The sequence below is a fragment of the Colossoma macropomum genome, unplaced genomic scaffold (assembly GCF_904425465.1).
Source record: "Colossoma macropomum unplaced genomic scaffold, Colossoma_macropomum, whole genome shotgun sequence".
Lineage (NCBI taxonomy): Eukaryota > Metazoa > Chordata > Actinopteri > Characiformes > Serrasalmidae > Colossoma > Colossoma macropomum.
The window spans coordinates 17,778,976-17,804,429 of NW_023494806.1; the positions used below are offsets into that span (position 1 = coordinate 17,778,976).

Below are 25,454 nucleotides of genomic sequence, written 5' to 3' on the forward strand. Positions count from 1 at the left end.
GGCTCACGACAAGCCATCAAGCACTGTGAGGTCACTTCCTGCCTTTAAAAGCGCTAGCCGCTGCCACTGTGGCCAAGACAATAGAGGCTAAAAGAAGGAATGAAAGCAGAGGAGAAGAAAGAGAGGGGGAGGAAAAGAGGGAGAGTGAAGTCTGGAGGGCTGGACCTAACCACAGAATAGAGGAAATGGGGGAAAGCTTGGCTAGCCTGAACATACATCTGTGCCAACAGGACTAAGACTAAGAGGTACTGGACAGTGCTGACCACAGGCATGCATATACTCATGCAAGACAATCACATTAGCACTTTTCAAAAGACAGGTCATCAGGGTTTAAGAACTAGCTCCAACACAATGACTTCAGGCTTTTAATTAACAATATTGGCTCCAACTATGCCAAGAGGCTGCAGCTGCCAGTCTTCTAGAAGACTATGCCCACACAGCACATAATAATAATTCCTATCATAGCGCAAAAAACTGCAGCCAGTGACACCCATAAGCAAAACACAGAGGAAAAGCCAGAATTCCTGACCACACCCAAACATGCTGGCTTTCACTGACCGAGGATAACCGTCCTCCAATTAGTCTACCGCAGTTATGCACCCGCTGCCCCCACTCTTTCCGCCCAATCCCAATGCTCTTTCTCTTGCAGGCTCAGAATGAGGGATGCTAGATGTTCCCATGGCTAAGAACGTGGAGAAGAGTATTCTGTATATTGTGTAAAGCAATATGAGGGTTCATAAGCTGCTGACTAATAGTGAATGCAATCAACACGCAACACTGGAATCGCATCAGAATTACATTATTTATCACTGAAGAACTCACTTGAATCAAATCACAAATTAACTACTCTTCTCTTTTAAAGCAGCAATATGTAATATTTTCTGTTAAAAAAACAGCATTACTGAGTATGTAGAAAAAGAACACAATAAAATATGGGGAACTGTGAGTCGCCCTGCTAAGCCTGAAATAATCACTTAAACGTCAGAGGTGCCGGGACGTATTTTGGGGGAGTTTTTCAGACCACATCATACGTCTTTACACATTAACATGACATGCAAAGACTCAAAAAGAAGATCTAACTTGATGTCTAGGTCTCAATCACAAAATCAATGACAACAGTAAATAATTCACTCACATGCTCGGAAGACATGTTCTACACCAAGTTTTGAACCAAAGAGGTCTCCAAACCCTACAAGATATCAATGCTCAATCTCAATTTATTTTGATATGTAAAGACCAGGACAGTCAATGGTTTGAAGATTTTTATTCTGTTTTCATCACAAGCTGCCTATTTAAGCAAGAAAATGTATGAATAGGAATATAATTCACTTCACTTTTATTATTACTAGGGCATCCAACAAAAAATGCAGCAAAAACAACTATTATTTTCATAGCAAGTTGCACTAAAATGCTAAACCAGAAATCCTAACCATTCTTGCTACCCCAATCAGGTGGCTGGCTCTGTTTGAACAGCAAGGCCAGAGGAAACAGAGTCTTTTTAACTATGGTCTTAGAAATGAAAACAACTTTTTGCTCGCCAGTGACCAATGGAGTGATTAAGCTTTTTAAGTTGCTCAAAAGTGTTTTATACTGGAGCACACACTAAACTCGGTCCTGTCGGCTTTAACACCCAGTGCAATCTGAATTATTTCCCACAGCTCTGAGGGCAGATTTAAACGAATTAAAGAGGACAAATGCTCTGAATGTCTCCCCGACAATAAGTCACATAAGATATGGTTAAACAAAGAAAATATGCTACAATGTGTATCGTACACTGGAGATCAAATCCCCTATTAAAAGAAAACACTGCCATCTTTTACCATGACCCCTCTCCTACATGCATGAAGCTGTAACAAAGTCTGCATTTGAGTCAAACAAATACTCATCAGTGTCCAGTTTCTATGACTACCAGAATAAAAACAGCCATTGTTCGAGGGTAAAAGCATAGGCCTGCATTGGGTGGATTATATGACCGAGCTGCGTTGGACAGCGTTCTTGTGTACCACCAACACTGTAGCCAACAACGGTTATAACACCACCCAAATCCAAAAAAAAAACAAAAAAAAACTGGGCAAAAACAACACTGGCTATTAATATACCTCTGCATACAGCCAAAAGCTTCAGCAGAAGTCAAAAGGCTGCATGTTCATTCGTTTAGCTAGCAATACGTAGGCTAAAATGGCATTCCATTTAGAACCGCAGCAGCACATAGCACTCATTATTAGAGCACAATAGGCCATTTGAGATGTGTGTACGTGTGTTATCTGCAATACGTCGTGTGTGACTTTGGCTCTGCAGCCAGCTGTTCTCCCCACAAGGGCGTGAAGGCTCTCAACACAGCTGGCTGAAGGCAGTGGAAGACTGAGAAAAGGTGGTGCCTTTGTGTAACACACAGTTTGTTTCAGTATGGCCCAAAACTAGGAAACAAAGACTGTGTGCACAGATTGTGACTATTTATGTTTGATTTAAAGTCACTACAGTCTAATAACAAGAAGACTTCCTGCACAACGACTTGCTAGAGCAGGAATGCCCAAAACTTCGTCCAGGGAGAGGCAGTATGTGTTGTCTGTGACAAAACAATATACAAATAAAACACAAATTCTAAAACACAAATTCACGAGGAAAATAAGAACCCTGGTTATTGTTAGGGTTGTAAAATTGCAATGTGCAAAGATCAGAATCTGAGAAAGACTAAATGCAAGCCAAAATCTGTTAAAGTGTGAGACGGGATGTGGAAATCAAACCAGAACCGAGTCTGACAAATGCTTGAGAAATGATATTTGAAAGTGAACAGTCTGGTCCTATTGGGCTAAACTAAAATGTCAAGCTCTACCACCTGCTTATCCACTGACATAAAAAAAACTTTAACTAATCTAAAATAACTGAAACTGACATAACATATGAAGGGTTTTGTTCCAAAATGCATTATGGACCCCTTCCAAGAACTGTCTTTTTCCATGATATATGTTGCTGGAAGTGGGCTTTAAACACAAGAAATATCAGTGATCATTATGATTATTACCACCTTTATTAGAGAAATAAAAATGTGTTTTCCTTTATATTCAGCTGTTATTGCTTTCAAAAACTTGTTATATCCAAAATTGTTACAAAAGGACATTTTGGAATGAAACTCCATATATTATTCAAACAGAATTTATTTAACACTACAAGTTAAGAGTAAAGGATAAGGTAAATTTACTAAAGTCAAGGATTTTTGCCTACAGGCATGAACAGTTATCCATGAAATATGAGTATGAAAAGCCTGTAAAATGCTGTCCAAGCCTGACGGTTAGACATCTAAGAAAACTGACTTGCATTACTTGCAGTAAAATGTGTATATTAAACATTTACTTCATTTTTATCAGTAATGAATTGCCAGTGCTTGGCACTCATCAGTATTCAGTATTTGTGCTAACAGGCGGAGATGACACAGTGTACATACCCTTCATTCCAATGGGACAGACAAAGTTAAAGCTTGAGAGAAATGTATATGAAATGGATTGGACAATGGGGCTGCATAATGTGGACAAGGTTAGGGTTGTGTAGCGACTGTATTGGAACACTATGGCAATTATAAAATGACAAAACATAACAGTGAACACCTCTTTCCACATAATGTAGTTAAAGACAGAATTTGATAACCCAATTACCATAGATTTGTCAGACTGTGATACATGTGATTCAAACAGTCAATGCACTCACAAAGTGCTCTTTTTCCGAGCAGTCCTGCCATAACTAGAAATACTTGATTGTGATGTACCATGTGCAGCTGCCATTTCTGCTGACACAAGCTAAACCACCACAGAACACTCAGCCCAAAAACCAAAGCCTACAAACATTTACATAATCAGTATGATAGGCAGAGGTTCCAAATTAGGACAATCAAAGACCTCAGAACTTCTGGTCCTCATTTTGTGTGATTCTGAGATGGACTATCTATTTTCTCCTCTCTCTCTTGGGCCTCAAAAATGATTTTCTCCTCTCTCTCTTGGGCCTCAAAAATGAGGTGACCCTACTTAACTTCATCACAATGAAAATGACATTAGCACTATGAACAGCCACAATTAAAAGGCGCTATATCTATGACAGCTTTAATTCAAGTGCAATACACATGGACCAATTGATTTTTGCTGTTTTTTTTTTTTAAAACTTCTCTTTATCCTGTAGACTTAAACAGGTTGTTTTTGTTACTCTGGCTTTGCAACTGTTGTGTCAATTAGCTCTGGTAATTAGGACAAATCATAGTCAGGGGGGAGGTTCGTAACAAATGGTGCAGTGATCAGGACCAATCACAGTGAAGGGAAAGACTCGTAACATACACTGTGGTGATTAGTACCAATCACAGTCAGGGGGAGGTCTCAAAACAAACGCTGCAGTGATTTGGACTAATCACAGTCGAGGGAGGTCTTGGAATAAACGCTGCAGTGATTAGGACCAATCACAGTCAGGGGGAGGTCTCAGAACATACACTGCGGTGATCAGGACAGATCAGTCAGGGACGAAGCTCTAGAACAAATGCTGCGGTGACCAAGACCAATCACTGTGAAGGGGAAGCCTCCGAACAAATGCTGCAGTGATCAGGACCAAACACAGTCAAGGGAAAGTCTCAGAACAAATGCTGCAGCAATGAGGACCAATCACAGTCAGGGGGAGGTCTCAGAACGACATGGGGATTAGGAGATCTGTTTAGTAAGTGGTGCACACCACAAAATACAAAATGATGTCTTCTTACTTTGAAACACTGTTTTCGTTTGAAAAATATTGCTGGTTTCATTTCCATATAGAGACCATATGGACTTAGGGGGTGAATAGTACCTTTATGAGCCCTTTAAAATGCTCTGTCTACACAAGGTATTACATTCCCTGAGATTAACACGTTACATTATGCCATTCCCTGATGGATTAATCTGATGCATTACATGTGATACCTCAGCAGCGTGGAGACATCGATAATGGCATTTATCCAGCAATATTACACAATTATCAAGGCTAGATTAACCGATTATCCAGCTTTTCTCCTAAGCTTGTAACATGAAAGGCGGAGTCAAACCCTTAGAACTGGCAACATAAGCCTGGGATTACAGTGATTTGTTTAATTGTGGGAGACCAGTCCCACTATTAGAATTCAGTCAATGCTTAAAACGGTATTGAGATTTCTACATGGCTGCACATAGCAAGTCTTTTGTTTATGTTAGCACAAGCCAGATCTTACGTGGAATATTCAGGATCTTCACCCAGACACACACATATTCACTTCCCCTTGGGTTTATTCATCCACCCCCACAGCGACGAGTGCCAAAACTCGACTAATCTCCTCTCCGCACCCAAACACAACACGTTCACCTCAGCTCCACTACAGCACACCTGTTTACCATCGGGTCATGACAGAGCTTTGGAGGTGAAGGGAGGGGAGGGCGACTATCCCCAGCAGTCTTAATTGCTTGAATACCCTGCAAAAATGCTATCTTGGCAAGAAAAGCCATGATAAAATGTAGTAATATATATCTAACGTGTTATTAAGAGACTGCATTAAGAGGATTAAGTTTATTATGCTAGTGTAGATGTGTTTACTTACATAAAGTAAATACATCAGAACAGATGTTGGTCTAAGATGAATATAATTAAATAAGTAAGTAAAACATCTAGAAATAAGATGAATAATCTTATAACAGTCTTACAACATCACATGATGAGAACAATTAGATATATTGTTGATATTTACAACACTTTTACTTGCCAAAAGGTATTTTTTTGCAGTGTAACAGAACCAAGTCGTTTGATTGCTTCACTAAAACACAATGGCTGATCTGTATTCCCCAGTGCTGGTTAATCCCAGGCTTTTGCGCTGCTTGAGGCTGGGTGGGGAGATGCACTCTAATCAGCTCAGGCGGGCTAATTGGCGGCTAAGCGCCTCCAGCCGCACTAAGTATAGAGGCCTGGTGGAAAGTGGGAGCAGCGACCTTGAGGGACCAGCAGGAGATCATGACGCGCTCTACTGACTGAGGACTGCAGAAGAGCTAATCAACTGCACTTCCTCTGAAGTGGGCCATGCCCCACATCTGTAAAAAAGTGGACATCCAACAAGGCTACCAAATACAGAATTAAGTCTGCATGATATTGCCACATTATGCTGCGATTACACTGGCCCGACTCTTTCGATTAGACTAGAGAATGAAAACTAAAGTTTGTTGTTTATAAATTGCTGCAAAAGAAAGTGAAAAGTAACAGGTATGTAAGCATCAGCAAGCAGAACAAAATATTGAACAGCAATCAAATTAAACATAAACATCGTTTTTATCCTGAGAGTAGCCAATTGAACAACTTCACATGTCCTCACAAGTTATGCATCGTAATTACAATGAACTGTGCTTTACCCAGCTCTTCACAAAGTGCACGAAGGTCAGAAGTGTCACTGAACACTGCTGACTGAGAGCAGTGCACTCTCAATGAGACAAAAGAAAGAAGAAAAAGTTCACATCATGTGCAACGTGACCCAAACCAAATTATGGATTTTAGTTTTGGTTCAGAACCGTCCCAACACCAGTAACTGAGTAAACTGCAGATTAAACTGACAATTAAATAAGAAATTAAATAAGAGTTTTTAAAAAGACCAAATGCATGTGTGTGTTCATCAGACTCCGCTACTTACTGTATGAGAGACAAGCAGGAGAGCTTAAAATAAGAATCAACGCTATGAAAACTAACGGTGGAAGACCTCACTATATGCTATTATTATAATACTTTGATGACTGTATGATTCTATTGTGATATGTAAAGATTTGTGATATGCCATGTATTGCGATACATTTTGACTGCAAATTATTTCTCCAAAAGAAAATAGTTTTATCTAGTGATATTCATACTTGTTCATCTCACTTCAGTCTTATTGCAGAAGCAAAACAGTATTGTGAAGTAAACAAATCAACATTCGAATAAACACCTAGTATAATTAAATAAATAAGTGTGAATAATGTTATTGATGTGAAGCACAACTCTTATTGAGCACCAAAAGCGACTCAAGTGCTAATAGCACTCACGTATGGAAAATGTTCAACCTGCTAAATGTGTTATCCACTATACTGTCTGACTAATACCCAACCCACATAAACTTTAGCTTCTCCAAAAAGAAAGCTTTTTTGGATTAAGAAAAAACTGTGTTCTGGTACATTCAGTCCTAGGACTTTTTCTCTCAGTTGTGCACTGTATACAGGACCTCAACATGAGTCATAAATCAGACCGGCCTGACATCTACCAGCGAGTATCACTACTGCATCAGCACGCCTTTGAGCGGTTCAGGTCAAGGTTGGTTTAAAAAGACTAATGATTCTTGTCATTAATGGACAGTGACTAAGTGTTATGAAATAGGGATGCACTGATATAGGGATCATGGGCCAAAATCTTATATTTTTCCATGTACATATTTAGTATATATTTAGAAAATGTAGACACTGGGATGAGATCCAGCTGGATTAGCATTACAGAGATATTGAATTTATTTATGTGGGGTTACAAACGCAGTGCAATAAATAAAACAATGACATTTTAGCGCTGTTGGATAGCATCACCTAAATATTCTGCTCTTCCAGAGTACAATAAACAAGTCATCAAATATCAAAATATTAAATGAAATCTAAACATCTGTTTGTTGCCAATATTTTTCTTTTAAGCAAATATCTGCAGATATCAATGATCCTGATATTATTGTTCATCCCAGTTATTAAATGTATTATACAATACATGTCCGAGGGTTGTAGACACATTCTGTTTCAGTGTGGCATCTCAAATTAAGGATATAGATAGGAAGTAGAGGTCCGTACAGGAAAGATTTTAAGTCCTGATCCCGCTCACTCCCTCAACATTACATCCTGCAGAAAATCTGCACCATTATTTGTCCCGCTCCCACTCATTTTGTCCCCCCCCCCGCAGACCTGTATAACAGGTTACCGTCAACATTAGTCACTACTGAAAATGACTACCATAGGTCAGACTTGACAAAATTGACTAAAGGCATGTATTGTCCTTTATTAAGAGCACTTCCCACGGCTGTAACCATCTGACTGTCTAAAGGCTCCACTGTTTGTGTAACTTACGAGAGAGGAATTAATGTGATTGGTTGGCTTTATTTAGGAACAGTTTAGGATTTCTATTAGAATATGTTTATTACTTTTTGTTATTTTGCTGTTAGATACTATTTATATATGCTAATTATTAAGTGATCATTTTATTTTGCCTATTTATTAATTTGCAGGATTCGTCTACACGTGTTGTCCTGTTCTCCCAGCCCTGGGTTGGTTATCCGCCAGCTCCCACGCATGACACTGAAAATTAGCCCTGAGCTGCAAGATATTGTTTTGGGTCCCGCGGGTCCCGCATTGCAGACCTCTAATAGACAGTTTGTAAAATCTTATCTGCAGTAACATGCTCTACTCTTCTGGGAAGGCTTTAAACTACATGTTAGATCACTGCTATGAGGATTTTGATTCCATTCAGCCACAAGAAAATTAGTGAGGTCAGGTTATTTTTATTATATGTTGGATAATTAGTTCTGGGTCACTCCAACTCATCCTAAACGTATCGGAAGGAGTTCCGTCACTCCAGAGAACTCCACTGCTCCACATCCCAACGCAGGGAGACTTTATACTCCTCCAACCCATGTTTGGCATTGGGCATGGTGATCTTAAGCACATGCATGGCTGCTCCAGAGTGTCCATATCTATTGGTCACAAAACTAATACACCACTATAATGCTGTGTAGTCTACACATTAATTATGAACTGATGCTTCACACTGTACACTTCAGACTACAACTTAGACACTCTGCATATCTGTTATGCCAGTGACAAGTCCCTGCCTAAACTTCATATAAGAACCCTTCCACTATTACTATTACATCTTTCACTGCAGTGCTAAATGATCTACAAACTTTTGATGAATCTACATTATGTCTCCACAAATCAGCAGAGGCCAAAAGACGCAGTCTATTACTGTAATCATAAAAACCACTCTGCACCATAAATCTCACCATGGTTGCTTCGTGTAATTACACTCACAAAATTCTCACACACACATAACTACATTCTGCTGAAGAACTCACTGCAGCACTGCAGTGCCTTATTTAGATAAAGCCTGTGTGTGTAGATAAGAGAGCTAGTTTAGGGTAATCAAAGCAGAGCATGGAGGGAACAGAGACCACTTATGGCTGCTTTATCTACATACAGCTACTTAATGTGCCTACCCATGGATTAGTTACGCACTGCGGAATGGCTGCCCCTTTAGCTGAATTATATGCTAGTGATTGACAAGGGATGGACCAGAATGACCAAGTGGGTCATATCTTGAGAGGCAGATAACAGCCATAATGAAGGTAAAAAAAAAAAACACTACTTTATTAGGGACGCACCAATATGGAAATTCTGGGCTGATGCTGATTTTTTTTCCATGTAGATTTTGGCCAATGCCGATCCATTCATATACACTTACAAAATGTAGAAATTAGAACTACATCTACCTGTAGTAGCATTGCAGAGACGTATATAATGTACAATATACTTCCAAAAGTTTGTAGACATCTTTTCCTCCCACATTTTTCAGAAATCAAGGGTATTAATGAGGAGCTTGTACCCCTTTCACTTCAGTAACAGCCTCTACCCCTCTGGGAAGAATTTACACTAGATGTTGGAACATTGCTGTGGGGATCCGACTGCATTCAGCCAGAAGAGCATTGGTGAGGTCAGGTACTGATGTGGGACAATTAGTTGTGGATCACAAACGACACTCCACCTCATCTCTAAGATGCTGGATGGTGCTCCATCACTCAAGAGATTGCAGTTCCAATGCTTCACAGCCCAGTGCAAGGGGGCTTTATATCCTTGTAGCTGGTGCTTGGCACTGCGCATGGTGACCTTAGGCTCATGTACAGCTGCTCCAGAGTGTCGTTTAATTAAATAATTTATTTTTTTGCACATAGTTAAGGATGAGGTGGTTACTGGCTTCAATGAGATGCTGATGATGAGCAAAACCGTTTTAGATTTTAATAACTTCATATAACTACCGTCTATTTAAAAAGTCATGGTGTTAGAAAATAGCCTACTGCTAGTCTCCTTGCAAAGCACCAGAAAAGACAACAAATGTTTACAAAGCTATCACCTGGGCAGTGAACAGTAGCAGTGCTAGATACTTAGATAGATTTTTACACCAAAATGAACTGCCACAAAGGCATAACACATGAAAAAGTTCACAAAGAGAAGCAAGGCCATTCACATGAATGTAGCTGCATGGCAGGTAGCAGCTGTCACACACAGTGTGGTCCTGTGTGGTGCAGTACAGAAGGGGCGGTCTTCATTAGCATGTCTATTAAAGTGAAGAGCTGCAGGGAAGGATTAACTGCACCACTGCTCACCATCAACCTAAAGCCAACCACACAGGCCTGGTCAGAGACAGAGATGGACTCTGACAGCAGTTAATGAAGGTTTCCTCCTCTGTACTTTCTCCTAAACAGTCCACACTGACAACTCACAGGCAAATGCAAATGTGCTGCAACTTCTAACAACGTTTAAAAGCAGGGCTGCTTTTTTTTTTATAGCAGATTTCTGCAACAATTTACAACTCAAATAATGTGATTCGGCGCAGGGCCCATATTCACAAAGCTTCTCAGAGTAGAAGTGCTGATCTAGGATATGTCCCTGCTATTAAAGTCATAGTAAATAAGAGGAATCTGATCCTAGACCAGCACTCTGTCACCCAGCCAATGTCTGCTGCATTTGAATACTGCCTGTGCATCTGAGCATGTGTTTGGTGTGTGTAGCATTCAGTAAATGTCAGAAGTTTTCCATAAAAATTCAATAAAAACTCACCAAAATATTAGGCAAAAAAGCTAGAAAAACTAAATAAAAGTAGACCAAACTAGAAAGCCCTATCACCACCTCGATCTGTGAACTGTGCGCTCCACACCTCAAACATTCATTTTTCCTCTCTCTCTTGCTTTCCAGTGGTTGTATTGTTGATGTTATCTGCTGCAGACTCTGGATTTCTCAGCATGGTGTGTGTGTGCTGTGTACAAGATGTGTGCGGTGCAGTCAGTGTGTGACTGATAAAGGTAGCTTTTGTTACTAATGGAACAGAGATGTAATGATGACAGTGTTTCTGCCCGATCAGTGAGGATTCTGAATCCAGCAGCACTGAACTCACTTACAGAAAAACACAGCTCCTGATACAGAATCACACACAAACACACTTTCTCTGTATGGCCCGTACATAAACACACTCCTTCCAGCCTCATGTGTTCACACACTGACACAGTGAGATAAACAGAGGTGGATTCAATAGATCTCTCTCACACACACGCACACCCTTGCCCAGCTGCAGCCTTTATTTCCCAGAGGCTTCACTAATGCATGCTGAGAACAGCTCAAACACAGACACACACAGACACAGAGAGAGAGAGAGAGAGTGAAAGAGAGAGTGAAAGAGAGAGTGAGAGAGAGAGAGAGAGCGAGAGAGAGAGAGAGAATGACAAAGAAAGAAAAAGACAAGACAGGGAGAAGGACAGAGAAAGGCAGAGAGAGGAAAACAGAAAGAGAGAGAAAAAAGAGAGAGAGAAAAAAGAAAGCAGACAGAAAAGAGACAGGAGTGTACAAAAGATGGATAACAGAAAAACAGAGAAAGAGACAGAAAAACAAAGATAGACGGAGTGAAAGACAGAGAGGAAGACAGACAGATAAGAGTGTGAGAAAAAAATAGAGAAAAAAGAAAGAGAGAAAACAAAACAAAAAGAAGAGACAGAAAAGTGATAGGATTGGAAAAAAAGAAGGATGAGAGAGAGAGAAAGAAGAGAGAGAGAGAGAGAGAACAGAGACTGACAAAAAGGTAAACGACACCTCAGAGAAAACAGAGGAATGAAGTGAATACAAAGCAGGAGAACAGAGCACATCTGTGAACTGATAAATCTATCCAGTGTCAAAACATGGATATGAAAAATTCTGGGAGTGAGTAAAACAGAGAAAGACAAAAAAGAAGAAGAAGAAGAAGAAGAAGAAGAAGAAGAAGAAGAAGAAGAAAGGCGTGGAGGATATTTAGAGATAAACAAGCCACTTGTGCGAGTTACTATCGTGTAGAAGTGCTCTATTAACACACATATAATTTTGGTAGGTCAACCACATCCAGGCTGGAACTGAAGAGTTCAGAAAACAAGAAGCAGAGCCCCAAAAAAGAAAAAGACTGGCCTACTGGCCTCACTCTGTCTGTTTGTGTTTGTAGTTAAGTAACTGAATCGGATACAGAAGGCAAACCACAAAAATCTCCCTCTTTATCCAGCCTATAAACAGAGACAGGACTAATGACAGTACATACTTCCTTCATTTTAAACTGGACTAAAGCACTACTCACGTTTAAATTTACAACACGGGCCTAAAAATGAAACCAAAAAGGATTTTTTGAATGATGCTTTAGAAGCACTTTTGGTTCCCTCTAAATGCACGGTCCTTCAAAGAACTATTTTTTTTGTAAACGAGACGTGTGTGAATCTTCACATAATGTTCAGGTTCTATTCCATTCAAACATTTCTCCTGAAACCATGCACCCAAGCCAAGAACCATTTAGGAACATTTCTTATTTATTTACCGAAAATCATCACAGATAGACAAATTAAAGTGTCACAGCCTGGACGTACATGCCAGCATTACGTGACAGGCACCACACAATAACAACAATGCCATGCAATTCCAATAGCAGTTTTTGTTACTACATTAACACAAGGCCAATTTGAGCAGAACTACCTTTACTGAGAGAGCTCCAGGTTCAACTACGGCAACTCACGCACTATTACTGTCAAATGGTTCATTCATTTTTCTCAGTGCATCATTTAGAATTCCTCACAATGCAACTGCGTCAACTGTAAAAGAACACAAATCAATCACATTGAGCTGTTTGCATCAGTCAATAATCATGTTTAAACAATATAAATAATCTGAATAACAATTTAACAAAACACATACGTATGATATTTAAGCAAATCTTTGATATTCTCTTCTGAATTCAGTGCCTGCAAGCTCATGAGAGGTTCAGGCCGTGTTAACAAAGTAACCACAAATGCAAATGATGGAGGAAGGCAGACAGAAAAGAGATTTAGAACTCACTGCTCAGGCACTGCGGATTATAAATACACCAAATTTGATCACATTTTCACCCGTCAGCCACTAGATCGCTTAGATAGCATGATATTGCACTGATGACAGTAAAGAATGAAGCAGAAAACGCTGCAAAAAACGAAATGAAGCTCTTTATTTGGACTATAATGAATGTGAACTCGCAAAACACAAAAACTAAGAGCATTTGTCTCATATGCAGAGGAGGCACCCATATGATATACTTTCTGTGAAAGACTTGAAAGATTTTCAGAAAAATTACTCTATAAAGCCCCAGGTTGAGAATCAGTGGCCAGACCATTCTGATCAGCTATTTCTTATACTTTTAATGCATTGTAATATTTCGTAAAGAAGCTGTTTTGGGTCAAATCACTTAATTTACAGAAACCGTTTTAATCGATTCAAAAACAATACAGTGTGTATTGTTGGTACGTGAAGAACATTGACCAACTGCATGTTTCATTACAAAAAAAGCAAAATTAGTCCCATTTAACTGGATTTAGTGCAAAATATTGAATAGAAATCACTGTGTTCACAGTTTTTGATAGTATTTTTTTAATATAGCACTACTGGTTCCAACTGCCCAGATGTCGGGAAAAAAAAAAATATGGTGACTGTTGTGTATCGTGAACATTTTTTAAGTATCCCAAAGTTACGTTTTTGCCATATCGTCCACCTCTAATTGTGAACTGAATCTTTTTGCAGTCAACTCTGACTCATACCTCTAGTAAAAACTTTTGTACTGCAGTTTAATTTGGATTAAAATCACCCAATCTCAACAGTTACAATTACAGTACCCATCCAGGTAGAACTAAAGCTAAAACTTGCCAAATCATTCGCATGAGAGTTGCAAAATTATAGCAAAATTCCCTTCCAGTCAAGGTCAAAAAATCGAAATGACACTACACAGATATTCCGTTCTGCTTCTCCAGACAGGCAATTTGTTACAGGCTGAGTCACTGTGTCACTGATCTCATACTGCAGGCCATTCAGCTGTCCAGACAACGGATACAAAAGTAGCAGTGATGGTGAGTACCATGTGCCAGTGTTGGTCATGGCCATTAAACCCAGTATATCAATCTCACTATAAAGAAAGAGTATAACACTGCAGAGCCATGAGAAGCTTGTACTGCTGGAACATGTTCACAACCATGAAGTTTAAACTTTGAGGCACTTTTACACTACAGACACAAAAACAATGCTTAAACAAACTCAAAAGAATCTTTCTGTCTATACAAAGCACAACCCACACACAGCCTACACATGCAGCCTCCACACAGCTCTGTCCTACTGAAAAATTAATAGGAATAAAAACAAACGCACAAAAGCACAGCACTGGAAACATGTGCACACTTACACACACAAACACACACTAAATTTAAAGCTCACAGCTCCAAGACTGCTGGTGATGATATTAATATTGATTCTGAATGGTCAGAAGGTTTTCATCTCCGAGACATAAGCCTGAGTGAAAACACATTATTTCTAGCAGTATCATTCTTCATTCGAAGGTTACAGCTCCCAGGGAGAGTCGTTTGAGCACATGTGTCTTTAGAAATACACCAAGACATTATTCAAGAGCACAGTAGTACACATGTATGTGCGACTGTTAAATGACCATCAGTAGTCAACGATCAGTCATTAACTGGCAAGTCTAAAATGAAGGACGGGACTCCTCAAAATATCAATTACAAAACGGATAGTTCTGGTTCTGAAATCTGGCCACTAGCGAAGCTGTTGTGAAATACTTGGTATATGCAGCAACATGAGCATAGACACCAGCTGAACTCTGTATTAATGCACTGAGATATTAATAATACTGATAGGTGGGCCCAGGCCCATAAGCACGTATATGAAGTAAACGGCCTGAAACTGAATTAAACACACCGTACAACCATTAAACTGAGGGGCTGACAACTACAATAATGTTCATGATTATATGAGTAAAACCTGCAAATATGACAAAACTAGAATATACAATGACAGGCTAGTTACAATACTATACTCTTACTACCCCAAGCTAAAACTAATAAATGCCATGCCTTTCACCGTCCACCATGTCCTTCTCTGATGGATTTCCTCACATCGCTGAACGAAGACGAAATGGTTATCTGTCTCATCGCTTGGGAATGCAGGTTTTCAATGTGATACGTAGTTGTAGTTGTGCTATCTTCCTCTAAAAAAGTGGTCCTGAACACCGCTATATTTAGTGCCACACTTCATTTTTAGCAAGCCTGTCTAGCAGAACCAACTGCCTACTGCATTCTCCTGCATACAATTTAAAAAAGTTCCTCAACTTGTATGATAAACCCACCTAACCAAATATAAACTGTTGTTAATTGGAAATGAAAGAAAATTAACGTTTTTTTGGCGCTGGTTTAACAATGGTTTATTTATCAGTTAGCGGTTAATCGGTTAAACATTTACATCCCTAGTGCGTATGTGTGCGAGCTGGGGACTGTGTGTGTGAGAATGCAGGGCTGACCTCTCTCATAAACAGCTGCATTCTCTAGGGGATATACACAGGCCTCAGAGTCTTCTCTGAACTCACTGCAGTACTCATGCCACTGTGAGTGTGCATGGATAGAGCATGCGGGTGGGAGGGAGCGGGTTATGGGGGGTGGAGTGAGAAAGAGGGACAGCAAAAGAGAGGAAGACCACAGGCCAAAATGAGTCATTCAGCATGTAGGAGTAATGGACAGTTTACAGCAACAAGGGAGAGAGAGTGAGCGAGTGAGAGAGAGAGCGTGTGTGTTCAAACAAAGCACTGTATGTGTGACCACTTACAGACACATGCAGCAGCACTGTCCAACTGCAGTTAACAGAAGCTGATGTTCCAGCTTGAATCCAGTTTCCGATCCAGACCAGATTTCCATCCAGCTTTCGGTCCAGGAGTTTTTAATCCGTGATCAGTTTCTGGATCTTTCGCGATGACTGCTAAGTATGACAGCAGGTGGCCAATATGTTACACCAACAGTCCAGTTAACTACCAACGAGTACAAAATTCAGGACTGGAAACTGGATTAAAGAACCAGATTTAAAGACTTCTTGTTAGCAAAAAGTTTTGGTGCTACAGAGACCTTATCTAGCTAAATTCAGTTAACAGCGGCAGATTTTCCAGCTAGCAAAGTTTTGGTTTCCAGCTAGCAAAGTTTTGGAGGCATTATCTAACCAAACTCCAGCAAGCGATATTGTGACTGTCCAAAATCTAGCAGACTTCCGGAGATCAGATATTATTTCTGATACGTCCACTAGCTTAGCCATCAGGCAAGCTGTCGATTCTATGCCAGTGGTGAGGAAGTGTCTTATTTCCACCAACAAATCGCTCCTCTATTGTAGGGCCCATCTTGCTGGATGTGAGCCTTCCCCTGCAAACCTTTACTCCAAACAAACCTAACCAATGTTAGCCATCTAATCTAGTACATCAAGCAGCATGACTGTGAAAGCGTGATACGTCAAGTCAGCAACACACACACACACACACACACACACACACACACACACACACACACGTATATATCTACACATTTCCATATGGGCAGCCAGAGTGAGGAGGAAGCTGATGATCTTGCGGTGCTCTGCACTGGATCAGGCCTGATGAGCAATTTGGCATTTTGGCTCTTCACCCAGACAGCCTCATAAACCAGAATGACAGGACAGTCTCTTCTCTGAGATTGGCTCCAACAAAGAATTGCTCTCAGCATCACTTTCACTCAGTCCTGTTGCACTATCCACATATGTGTCTCGGTATTTCCTGGTCTATATGGAGATAAATTGCATTGTCTAGGCTATAAATATATGAGGCACGTCCTCAGAAAATGGGTTTGCTCAGCTAAGCAACTCTCCCAAGACTGTGCCTGGACAAGCCAAGCAGAATGAATGCAAGAGTCTAAAAGGAAGATTGGCACAGGCAGCAGTAAAGCGAAGACTCGGGGAACTGTGTTTATGAGTGTGCGTTTCCCTCCGATTCCTTCTGACACAGTCCTGCTGTGCAGCTACAGGCCAACACCTGTAAAGGATGCACTCATACAATTGCACCATCACAACCAGCCAAGCTAAGACGCTCTTCTGAGAAATAATCCCACCGGGCCATTGAGCTGACCCAAATTTCCCAGCAGTGCAACATCCTACTGAGACATAAGATGTTGCTCTTGATTTTGCCTTGGACAAACACTGAGGAGAGATACAGGCGCAACTGTCCTCTTGTACAGACCCAATAGTTCCTTTTACTTAAAATGGCTAGTTCCTCAGGTCCAGAAAAAGCCCAAATCTAAATCAAAGTGGTTTTCTATGGTGAACTGCCATTTGGCACTGCAATTTAGTCCATGACTAAGCTTAATCTATGTCTGGGAAACAAGCTTTACTTGGGAAAAACATCTCTACTCTGCCAATATGGGATCAATGCCATGAAACAGAAGCTCTATCAACCCAATCCTGCTCCTGAACAACAGGAGAGTTCTGCTCTAATCTAAAACACCAGATCCAGTAATTTAGGAGCATCTACTAGAACCAGATGTAGTGGAGCCAGGATTATTAACATTAACAGAAACTATCAGCAAAATAAAAACAAGAAGGGAAAAATGTTACTTGCTAACTGTAATAAAAATTAAAATGGCAGTTTTCAAAAACACAATAACGAAAACAAAACTATAAAGTAAAAAGTTAGTGTTCATGTTTTCACTGTATGAAAGATGGTCTAGAAGTGGAAACAGATTTGATGGTGATGTCTGAGCAACAAAGCTGAGCATCATCAACCGTTTCGCTTATTTAGCACTAGTGAAACTGAAAGATATGATGGCGACTAAGTCCAATTTGAAATTGCTCTGGTTTCTGACAAAATAGATGACAGAAGATCACATGGACTGGACTTGGGCACTTCTGCTATAAGATCAACTGCTATAACCTTTCAACTGAGTGATCACAGTTCAGTATTTTTTAAAAAGAACATCCACTGAAAGTTTCTTCAGGGAGCCAGAAGTGGTTCCTCTACAGCCTCTACAACCAAAAAAATATCTATTTTGAACTTTCAGCTGGGTAACTTATTAACAGTGTGCAAGGATATTCTCAAGCAGAGACGCTGCATTTCCTGCAATTTGCTGAGAAACTGAAGATACAATGGCATGCCAGACACCCTCCAAGCAAATATTGATTTCACTAAAGGATGCTGGATCTGAAGCTAAATGACAGCTCTGCAGCACTGCGGCTACTTAGCCGGAAACGAAGCTAGTATATATCATGAAATCTGCACAACTTTCAGAGATTAAGAGCCCATCTATTGATTAATTATGGCTCTGAAACAAAACTCGAGCTGTAGCAGTCAAATCGATCCAACGTTTCACATATATCACAAACGAGTAAAGAGCAAGCTGTCTCTGTGCTTCATCGTCTCTGTTGAATTTGACCTTTTCTGAACCCCACCAAGGGTTTTAAACATAATTAAAACATACAACCTCACACATACATTGACTTGCTGTCTGTATGCACCTACAAAAAAATGAAATACACATTTATCTAAAAGTGGGTGAAGGGAGTTAATAAAAGCAGTCAGTTTTGGGGTCAAGTTTCAGTTAGGGAGGAATTCATAAGTTATGTGGCTATTGTGGGGCCCCTGTACATTCATCAAGAGATGAGAACCCTGCAGGGTATGAAATATGCACCGTTTGATGTGCAATACCAAGTCTGTCCCAACAATGGTTGGAATGCTTAAGTCACTGAATCCCAAGATGCTGGGGAATTTTAATCTATTTAGTCAGCCTGTTGGTAGATCTTGTAACGGCAAAGCCCTTAACCAAAAAAAAGCAATGCTTTACAATGAAATGGAATAAATAATATTTAACAATACATTGAAAAAACACCTCTCCAGAGTCCTCCCGGGGACTGCAGTGTTTCTGAAAGAATTCCTTTCCACCCCAGCACTGTGAAACAGCATTAACATTGCAATGTAATAGAACCATTGACACAACTCACCACAAATTGACATTGTCTCCTGTGGCACAAGGGCCAAACAGGAAAAATGCCGAATGTCTACCACCCCCCTACACCACAAATCACATGCAATATCCACAGGGCAGGGATATTCGATCTGATTTAATTAGAGTGGGTGTAATTCAGTTACTAAACATGATGCTCTTTCCAGTTTGCAATATCAGTCAGTCTATGCTGTAGATTGGGAGTGAAACAGACTTAATGAAGCTTTTGGGTCAGCTGAGGCAAAAAGTGGTTGAATGGGATGTAGAGGCTCCTAATGGTCTGCACTGCCTTCCCTCATGGCCATCAATATACTTGTGTTTTAACTGTATTTTATTTAAATGTATTAACTATCCTTTAGCTATTTATTTTATTTTTATCTATCTATCTATCTATCTATCTATCTAAGAGTGTCTGATACCTAAGAGGCTCTGCTGGATAATCTCTACTTATGCACATCTTGCACATTCTTAATGTACTCGTGTTTATCCCGTTCATCTAACTGGCCACCCAAGTACTATTTTTCCCCCACAGGTAATCTAACAGCTCGAATGAAGAACGTTGGTTTTCGCTTATTCACGCGCCGAGATTCCCTCACAGCCATGAGAGAGCGCGCGCACAGCCAACTGCACCTGCACGCGCCCGTGGAACGTTCACTACCCTGAGCCGTTAACCGTCACGCTAACGGTCACCTCAGCTGAGGTAAACATTCATTTACATTCCACGCGCCTTCCTCACTGAACTGCAGCGCGACTCGAGCGCACACAAAAGTGTAAAGACGCGGCTAATTAAGTGTTTTTAAATGTTGTCACTGCAGTGAAACGGGTTAAGATCCGCGTTTGAATGTATGTGAGACTTACTCGTTGGTTCTTGGCGTTGTTCATGTTGTTATCAGCCTCGCTCCGAGGAAAAGGCGAATTCCCAAATCTATAAAATCACTCACAGCCCCACAGGCGCCATTCACTCGACTCCAGGATGCCTTCAGTGCGAGACCCATTCGCTGAAGTGCTCGGTAAGATGGACATACCGCGCCGTGTGTGGTTGGCTGCACTTAGCCAAGCCCACTAACAGCTACCGAGTGGCTCTCCACTGCAGTGAGGCTCACATGAGGAGGCGTGTGTGTGTGTGTGTGTGTGTGTGTGTGTGTGGAGTCTTGCCTATTTCGGGTCTTCAGCACTAGCCCACAGGGGTTACAACTAAATGCCAAGTTAATGGCAATTACAAACGGACCTATAGTGACATTAAGGTCAGCGCTCCAGACCTGGACTCGTAGTTTCACACAGCCTGTGACTCTCTACTCTGAAAATAATGCCGTCCGAGCTGTTATATCTCTCTTGCTCTCTCTCTCTCAGATTCCCCGGGATTACATCACCGTGCTAACAATAGCTGGGAATGCTCGGGATAAGCGTGAACACAGTTGCTTCTGCCATTTCAACCAGTGAGAGCTTCTTCGGTAAACCTGGTTGGGTGTCACACTTCCTCATGGCTTTCAAACTGACTTAAACTCTTTGCATAATTAGATTATTACAATATCAACGAAGTCACACCAAATGCTCCATTCTAGAGAACTCAATCAGTCAGAATAGTTCACAATGGTGGTGATAGGAGCCAGATATCTGAAGAGTTCGTGCCTCTAAAAGCGCCCTCACAGACAGCTTTTACATGAAGTGGTTGCAAGTACGCTGACTTATCCCTGAGACACTGTTCTGAGTGAGACCAAATAAAAGATAAACCGGGAAGCCTTTAAAAAAGAAAAAGGCTGTGGCAATAAAACGCATGTAAATAAGTATGTCTATCATACATGTTTTTTCATTTATAATACACATTACGATCATGAAAACTGGTAATCAATCAGTGCCAATGCATCAATGATGTCACCCTGTGTTCATTTGCTTTTAGGCCTGAGATGTGATTAATACTTATAGCCAAAAAATAAATAAATAAATAAATAAATAAATAAATAAATAAATAAATAAATAAAAGAGAAATGATCACTAACACATAACAGGTGCTTACTCCTGTGACAAGACCGTTCACTGTCAGAATACTGATATTAATGCTCTTTTCCTTTACTTTAAAAAGCTAATGCTCATGATTGAAAGACCCTTGGATATTTTAATCAAAAATAAATAATAAATAAACAAAAACTTCAATAGATGGCAGTAATCAAATTCTGTAATACTGCTTCTGATGTCAGTAGCCTGTTTTGTGCGTTCTTTGTGGACCGACTCTGATCTGGTTTAATCACAGGCCCACCTGTCCGGTTGTCTGATCAGGGGGCATCTGGAGACTGGAGGCTGCCAGGGATCTGACAGACTTGCACCCAGATTAAGATGCTTCTGATGGACTCCGCCAGGAGGAACAGCAGGCACCATTCATCCTGGTGCAAAACAGCAGAGCGGGCCAGTATTCAAGGGATGAATCCCAAATGGCGGTGTGTGGTGGTCCAAGACTTGGTAATGGAGGGCATTATTCAATTAGAATGATGCCAGAGAACATGCACTAAAATGTGTTAAACAGAGAGCATCAGTTTATATCAAGCTATGACACAAGGTTTGCAGTTGTATTCTGGATATTTGAGCGTTTTTGTTTGCTTTTTGGGACATGAGAGGTAAGAGTGAGAGGAAAGGAGCATAGGTGAAAGAGAGGTGTTTTACGTGGGCAGTGTAAAAGAGTGTGGGTGAGAGAGGGTGTGAAAAGCAGTGAAGGGAGATGAAGAAAATGAAAGAGGCAGAGAAGTGCAGAGGGGAATACAGTACTTTCCAAAAATCGAACAAGAGCAGAGGTGAGTTTACACAGAAATATGAAACACTGAAGAGGAGCAAATCAAATGGTGAAAACCAGTGGGCCGAGCTGGCGAGGCTTCACACGTTCACAGTTTTGCAAACACTCACACACACCCTAAATATTCCTACAGTCTGTTCGCTCAGAGGCACTGTAACATATATCTACAACAGAGGATGGTTTTCTAAGAATCTATCCCCACTGGCACAGTAATAGGACCTGTTTGTGAACAGCTGCGCTGTTACACATAGCTGTGGATCATGAGAAGGGTAAACGTAGGCAGAGAGAGAGAGAGAGAGCGAGAGAGAACCTATGTACTTGTTTGTGAGAGGTCCTGCTTTCCCCGATTTAACATATCCACTTCAACTAAGTAAGGGGTCGTTAATGAGCTGATTTGGATTAGCTGTGTTGGGAGCAGGCAAAACACTAAAATGTTTCATTTTTGAAAGCGCAGCCTAACGTTACCTGACACTGTGTAAGCTAGTGGTCAACAACTTTGGTCTTGGAGATCTACTCTCCTGCAAAGTCCTGGTTCCAACCAAAATCTACCACACCTGCTCCAGCTAACTAAGTCCTTGAATGCCTGGTTCAGATGCATTACCCATGCCCAAAACCACAAAGTACCACACTAAACAGTATGTCAAAACAGTACACCACCTTTAGTAATGCGTTCAACAATGCTATGTGTAGTATGGTAGTATGTGGTTTTGGACGCAGCCTTAGTGTTTGGTGGCTGGGTGGGAAGGTGAGGGGAGCAGGTTGGAACTAAACTCTGAAGGAAAGTAGATCTCCAGGAGCAGGGTTGGAGACCACTAGTGTATGCCCTCTGTAGAATACATGCCCCATAGTCTATCAGATGGAATTTGCATGGCCTAGAGAGACACCTAGCATTGTTGCAATTAAAACAACACCAAAAGCCAAGATTGTTCCAGGGTATGGACATGGCAATAAGAATGAATGGGATCCAAAAGATAACATTTTATTTCATGCAAACATATGACTGTACCGTGCTTCATTAGACTGTACTGTAAATCAACAGACCAAGTAAATGTATGGATATATAGCCAATATGTACTAATGCTTAAAACAAAATATATTATTTCTTACAGTGTAGGCTTGATTACAATTAGTTGAGCTTATCACAATTATTTAAACTGACTGCAGTAATTTTCTATAGTTGCAACAAAGAATTTAATTGGGTGCATTTTCATGTGTTGGGTTGAGACATATCATGGGTCCTATGAAAACAACAGTTCTGACTGTAACATGTTTAGAGGGCAGCATTAGTCACAATTATTTAGTCAGCTAAAATTTCATGATCATGACAGGCCTATTCCAGTGATGTAATGGGACCAGAGTGGCACTGGTATTTGACCTGTGTACCCTTTCTTATCATCTGTCTGTCTCTACTATTTCTATGCTGTTTACTTCCTCACTGGGAAAAACGCCATTCTCCAAACAAACAAAATCTCGTTTCCTATCAGAAAAAAGTCTGAAGTCTGAGGACTTCTTCCTTCCTTCATATACACATTAGATTCGACATGTTGCCTCCTCCTGCTCCACATTTTGACAGGCGTATTTGTGTCACATAACAATCTTAACAATGACATTGGTTTTTTTGCTTACCGCTTTTATATCTTTGGCTATCTGAGTGAATTACGTAATTGACTTTTTTCCCTGGGAAGGGCAGGGCGGAAATGTGTTTTATGCATTTTCACTAATAATCAACTGGGTGCAGACTGGATCATGAGCTATGCTCACCACAACAAAAAGCATTCAGAACTAATCATTCTCAAAATAGCTACGGAACATTAAGACTGCTCATTAAATTATAGAGATTATACTGCAGAGAAATTCCCAGTTGGGGAATGTAAACCAAACATTTGAGAATGCTTGTAAGTTTGCAAGAAAACATTTCAAATAAGGCGGTAGCGTAAAAAAGTAGCTAATCACACCTTGGAAGAAAGGATTTTTGTGGCACCAACAGATGTCCGGTAGGGCAGCTGGTGTATGTCCACAGAACCCAAACACAACTAATACAGCCAGCTGATAATGGTTTCAATCAATGTGTTCTGTAAAAGCCTTCAGGGCAAATTGATTTTTGCATTACGACAACACACAAACCAACACAACACATGATGGGGGTGATTAAAATCAATTAGTCATGAACGAGTGCAGACAATAACATTAGCAATAGTAATAAACAACAATGAAAAAAAATTTCACAAGCCAACACAGAACCAGTTTCCAAGTCCAAGACTGATACAAAATCTACAATAAATAGTAATTTCAATGCTGAATCACCACTAACATTACAATTTAGTCTAAGACTAGGCTTAATCCAAGAAACTGGTTCATGGTGTGCTGTAATAAGTAGTGACAAGATACTGTTGAAATGATGTAAATGTAGGCAACTGGCCACTATAGTGCATTACACTACAACAAAATATGGAGTTACAAGAAAAGCAACATAAAAAGTGTAAATGTTGGCAACAGCAGACTGGCCAATTGTGGTTAGTCTATGAAGGGGGTATCCAAAGAAAGAGTTAAGCTATGAAGTCAATGACAGCTCAGCCTTCTGCTTATTCATCCAGAACCAATGAGAGTTATGCTGCTCCTTTATCCAGCAGCACAGTAAGCTGGATTAACCTACAGATTTCCCTGTGATGACAAGATTACACACCCATGCCACTTGCTTGCAGAGGGGAATCCTTTTCCCTCTTGGTAGGAGAAGATGGATACAATTTAAAGCAAAATCACGGACATCAAGCCTGCTCATAGGCCCGGTTTTAGCAGAAAAGTGTATACATGAAACCTATTAAGCTGGCTAGCTGTTCCACGATGGGACATTTCACTAAACCAAGGTACATGCTGAAAGTTTCACTATGTCACTCTCAGTAAAGGGGCTTGACAAAGGAGGAAAACATTGTAACTTAATAGGCTTTGTGCTTACCAGTCTCAAAGTAGCCAGTTTAATTGCGACACCCCTCTAAAACGTCCTTCGGCCCTTCCAATTAAAAAGCTACGGAAGGGTCGAATTACATCACCCCCCTTCCAAATTACATCACCCCCTTTTTGAGGTTTTTTCCGCTGACATTAACAGACGGAAGTGGGAACAAGCAAGGCGTCTCAGCACCTTCCAAATAAGCAAAAGTGCCTTACAGAGACCTGCGTGTTCTGGGAGCAACTGCCACACTGTCAGGAGCAGGATCAATGAAGCTGGAGGCTGACACAGCTTAACCATGCACATGGGAAATGCATTTACACTAAGGGAAGCCATAAATCTAATGGACCCATTTAGCGATAATGCAAGACATGAAGCGCTGGACTGAAGCACATCTATCTTGCAGGTACTGACAGACACCCGAGCACTAGAACACACTGAACTGCTGCCCCAATGCAGGGAGGTGAAATATTGGGTAACAGAAGGTTTTCAGGTTTTGAAATGCCCAATAAATTGTGAAACACAGACATAATCTAATACTGTTATCTACAAAGGCTAAAAATATTACATTACACAATTAGTTCTGCTTAGAAAAAAAAACAGCAGTGAGATCACTG

At 40.5% G+C, this 25,454-nt stretch overlaps 1 protein-coding gene across 5 annotated transcripts in view; it reads right to left on the bottom strand.

Annotated features, from left to right (window-relative positions):
- The window catches only part of rtkn (rhotekin), an 86,748-nt gene that overhangs the window by 28,085 nt on the left and 33,209 nt on the right, over positions 1-25,454 (bottom strand). Inside the window, exon 1 of one of the 5 annotated variants that reach the window (XM_036597898.1) lies at positions 12,774-12,874. The exons of 3 other annotated variants lie outside the window; for them this stretch is intronic. Coding sequence is in view for 1 of the 2 variants with exons in the window: in XM_036597897.1 (XP_036453790.1) it covers positions 19,970-19,993 (24 nt within the window). In the remaining variant the exon portion in view is untranslated. Of the gene's footprint in view, positions 1-12,773; positions 12,875-19,969; positions 20,410-25,454 lie in introns of those variants that run through there. One more of the 5 variants, XM_036597897.1, reaches the window with a different exon arrangement.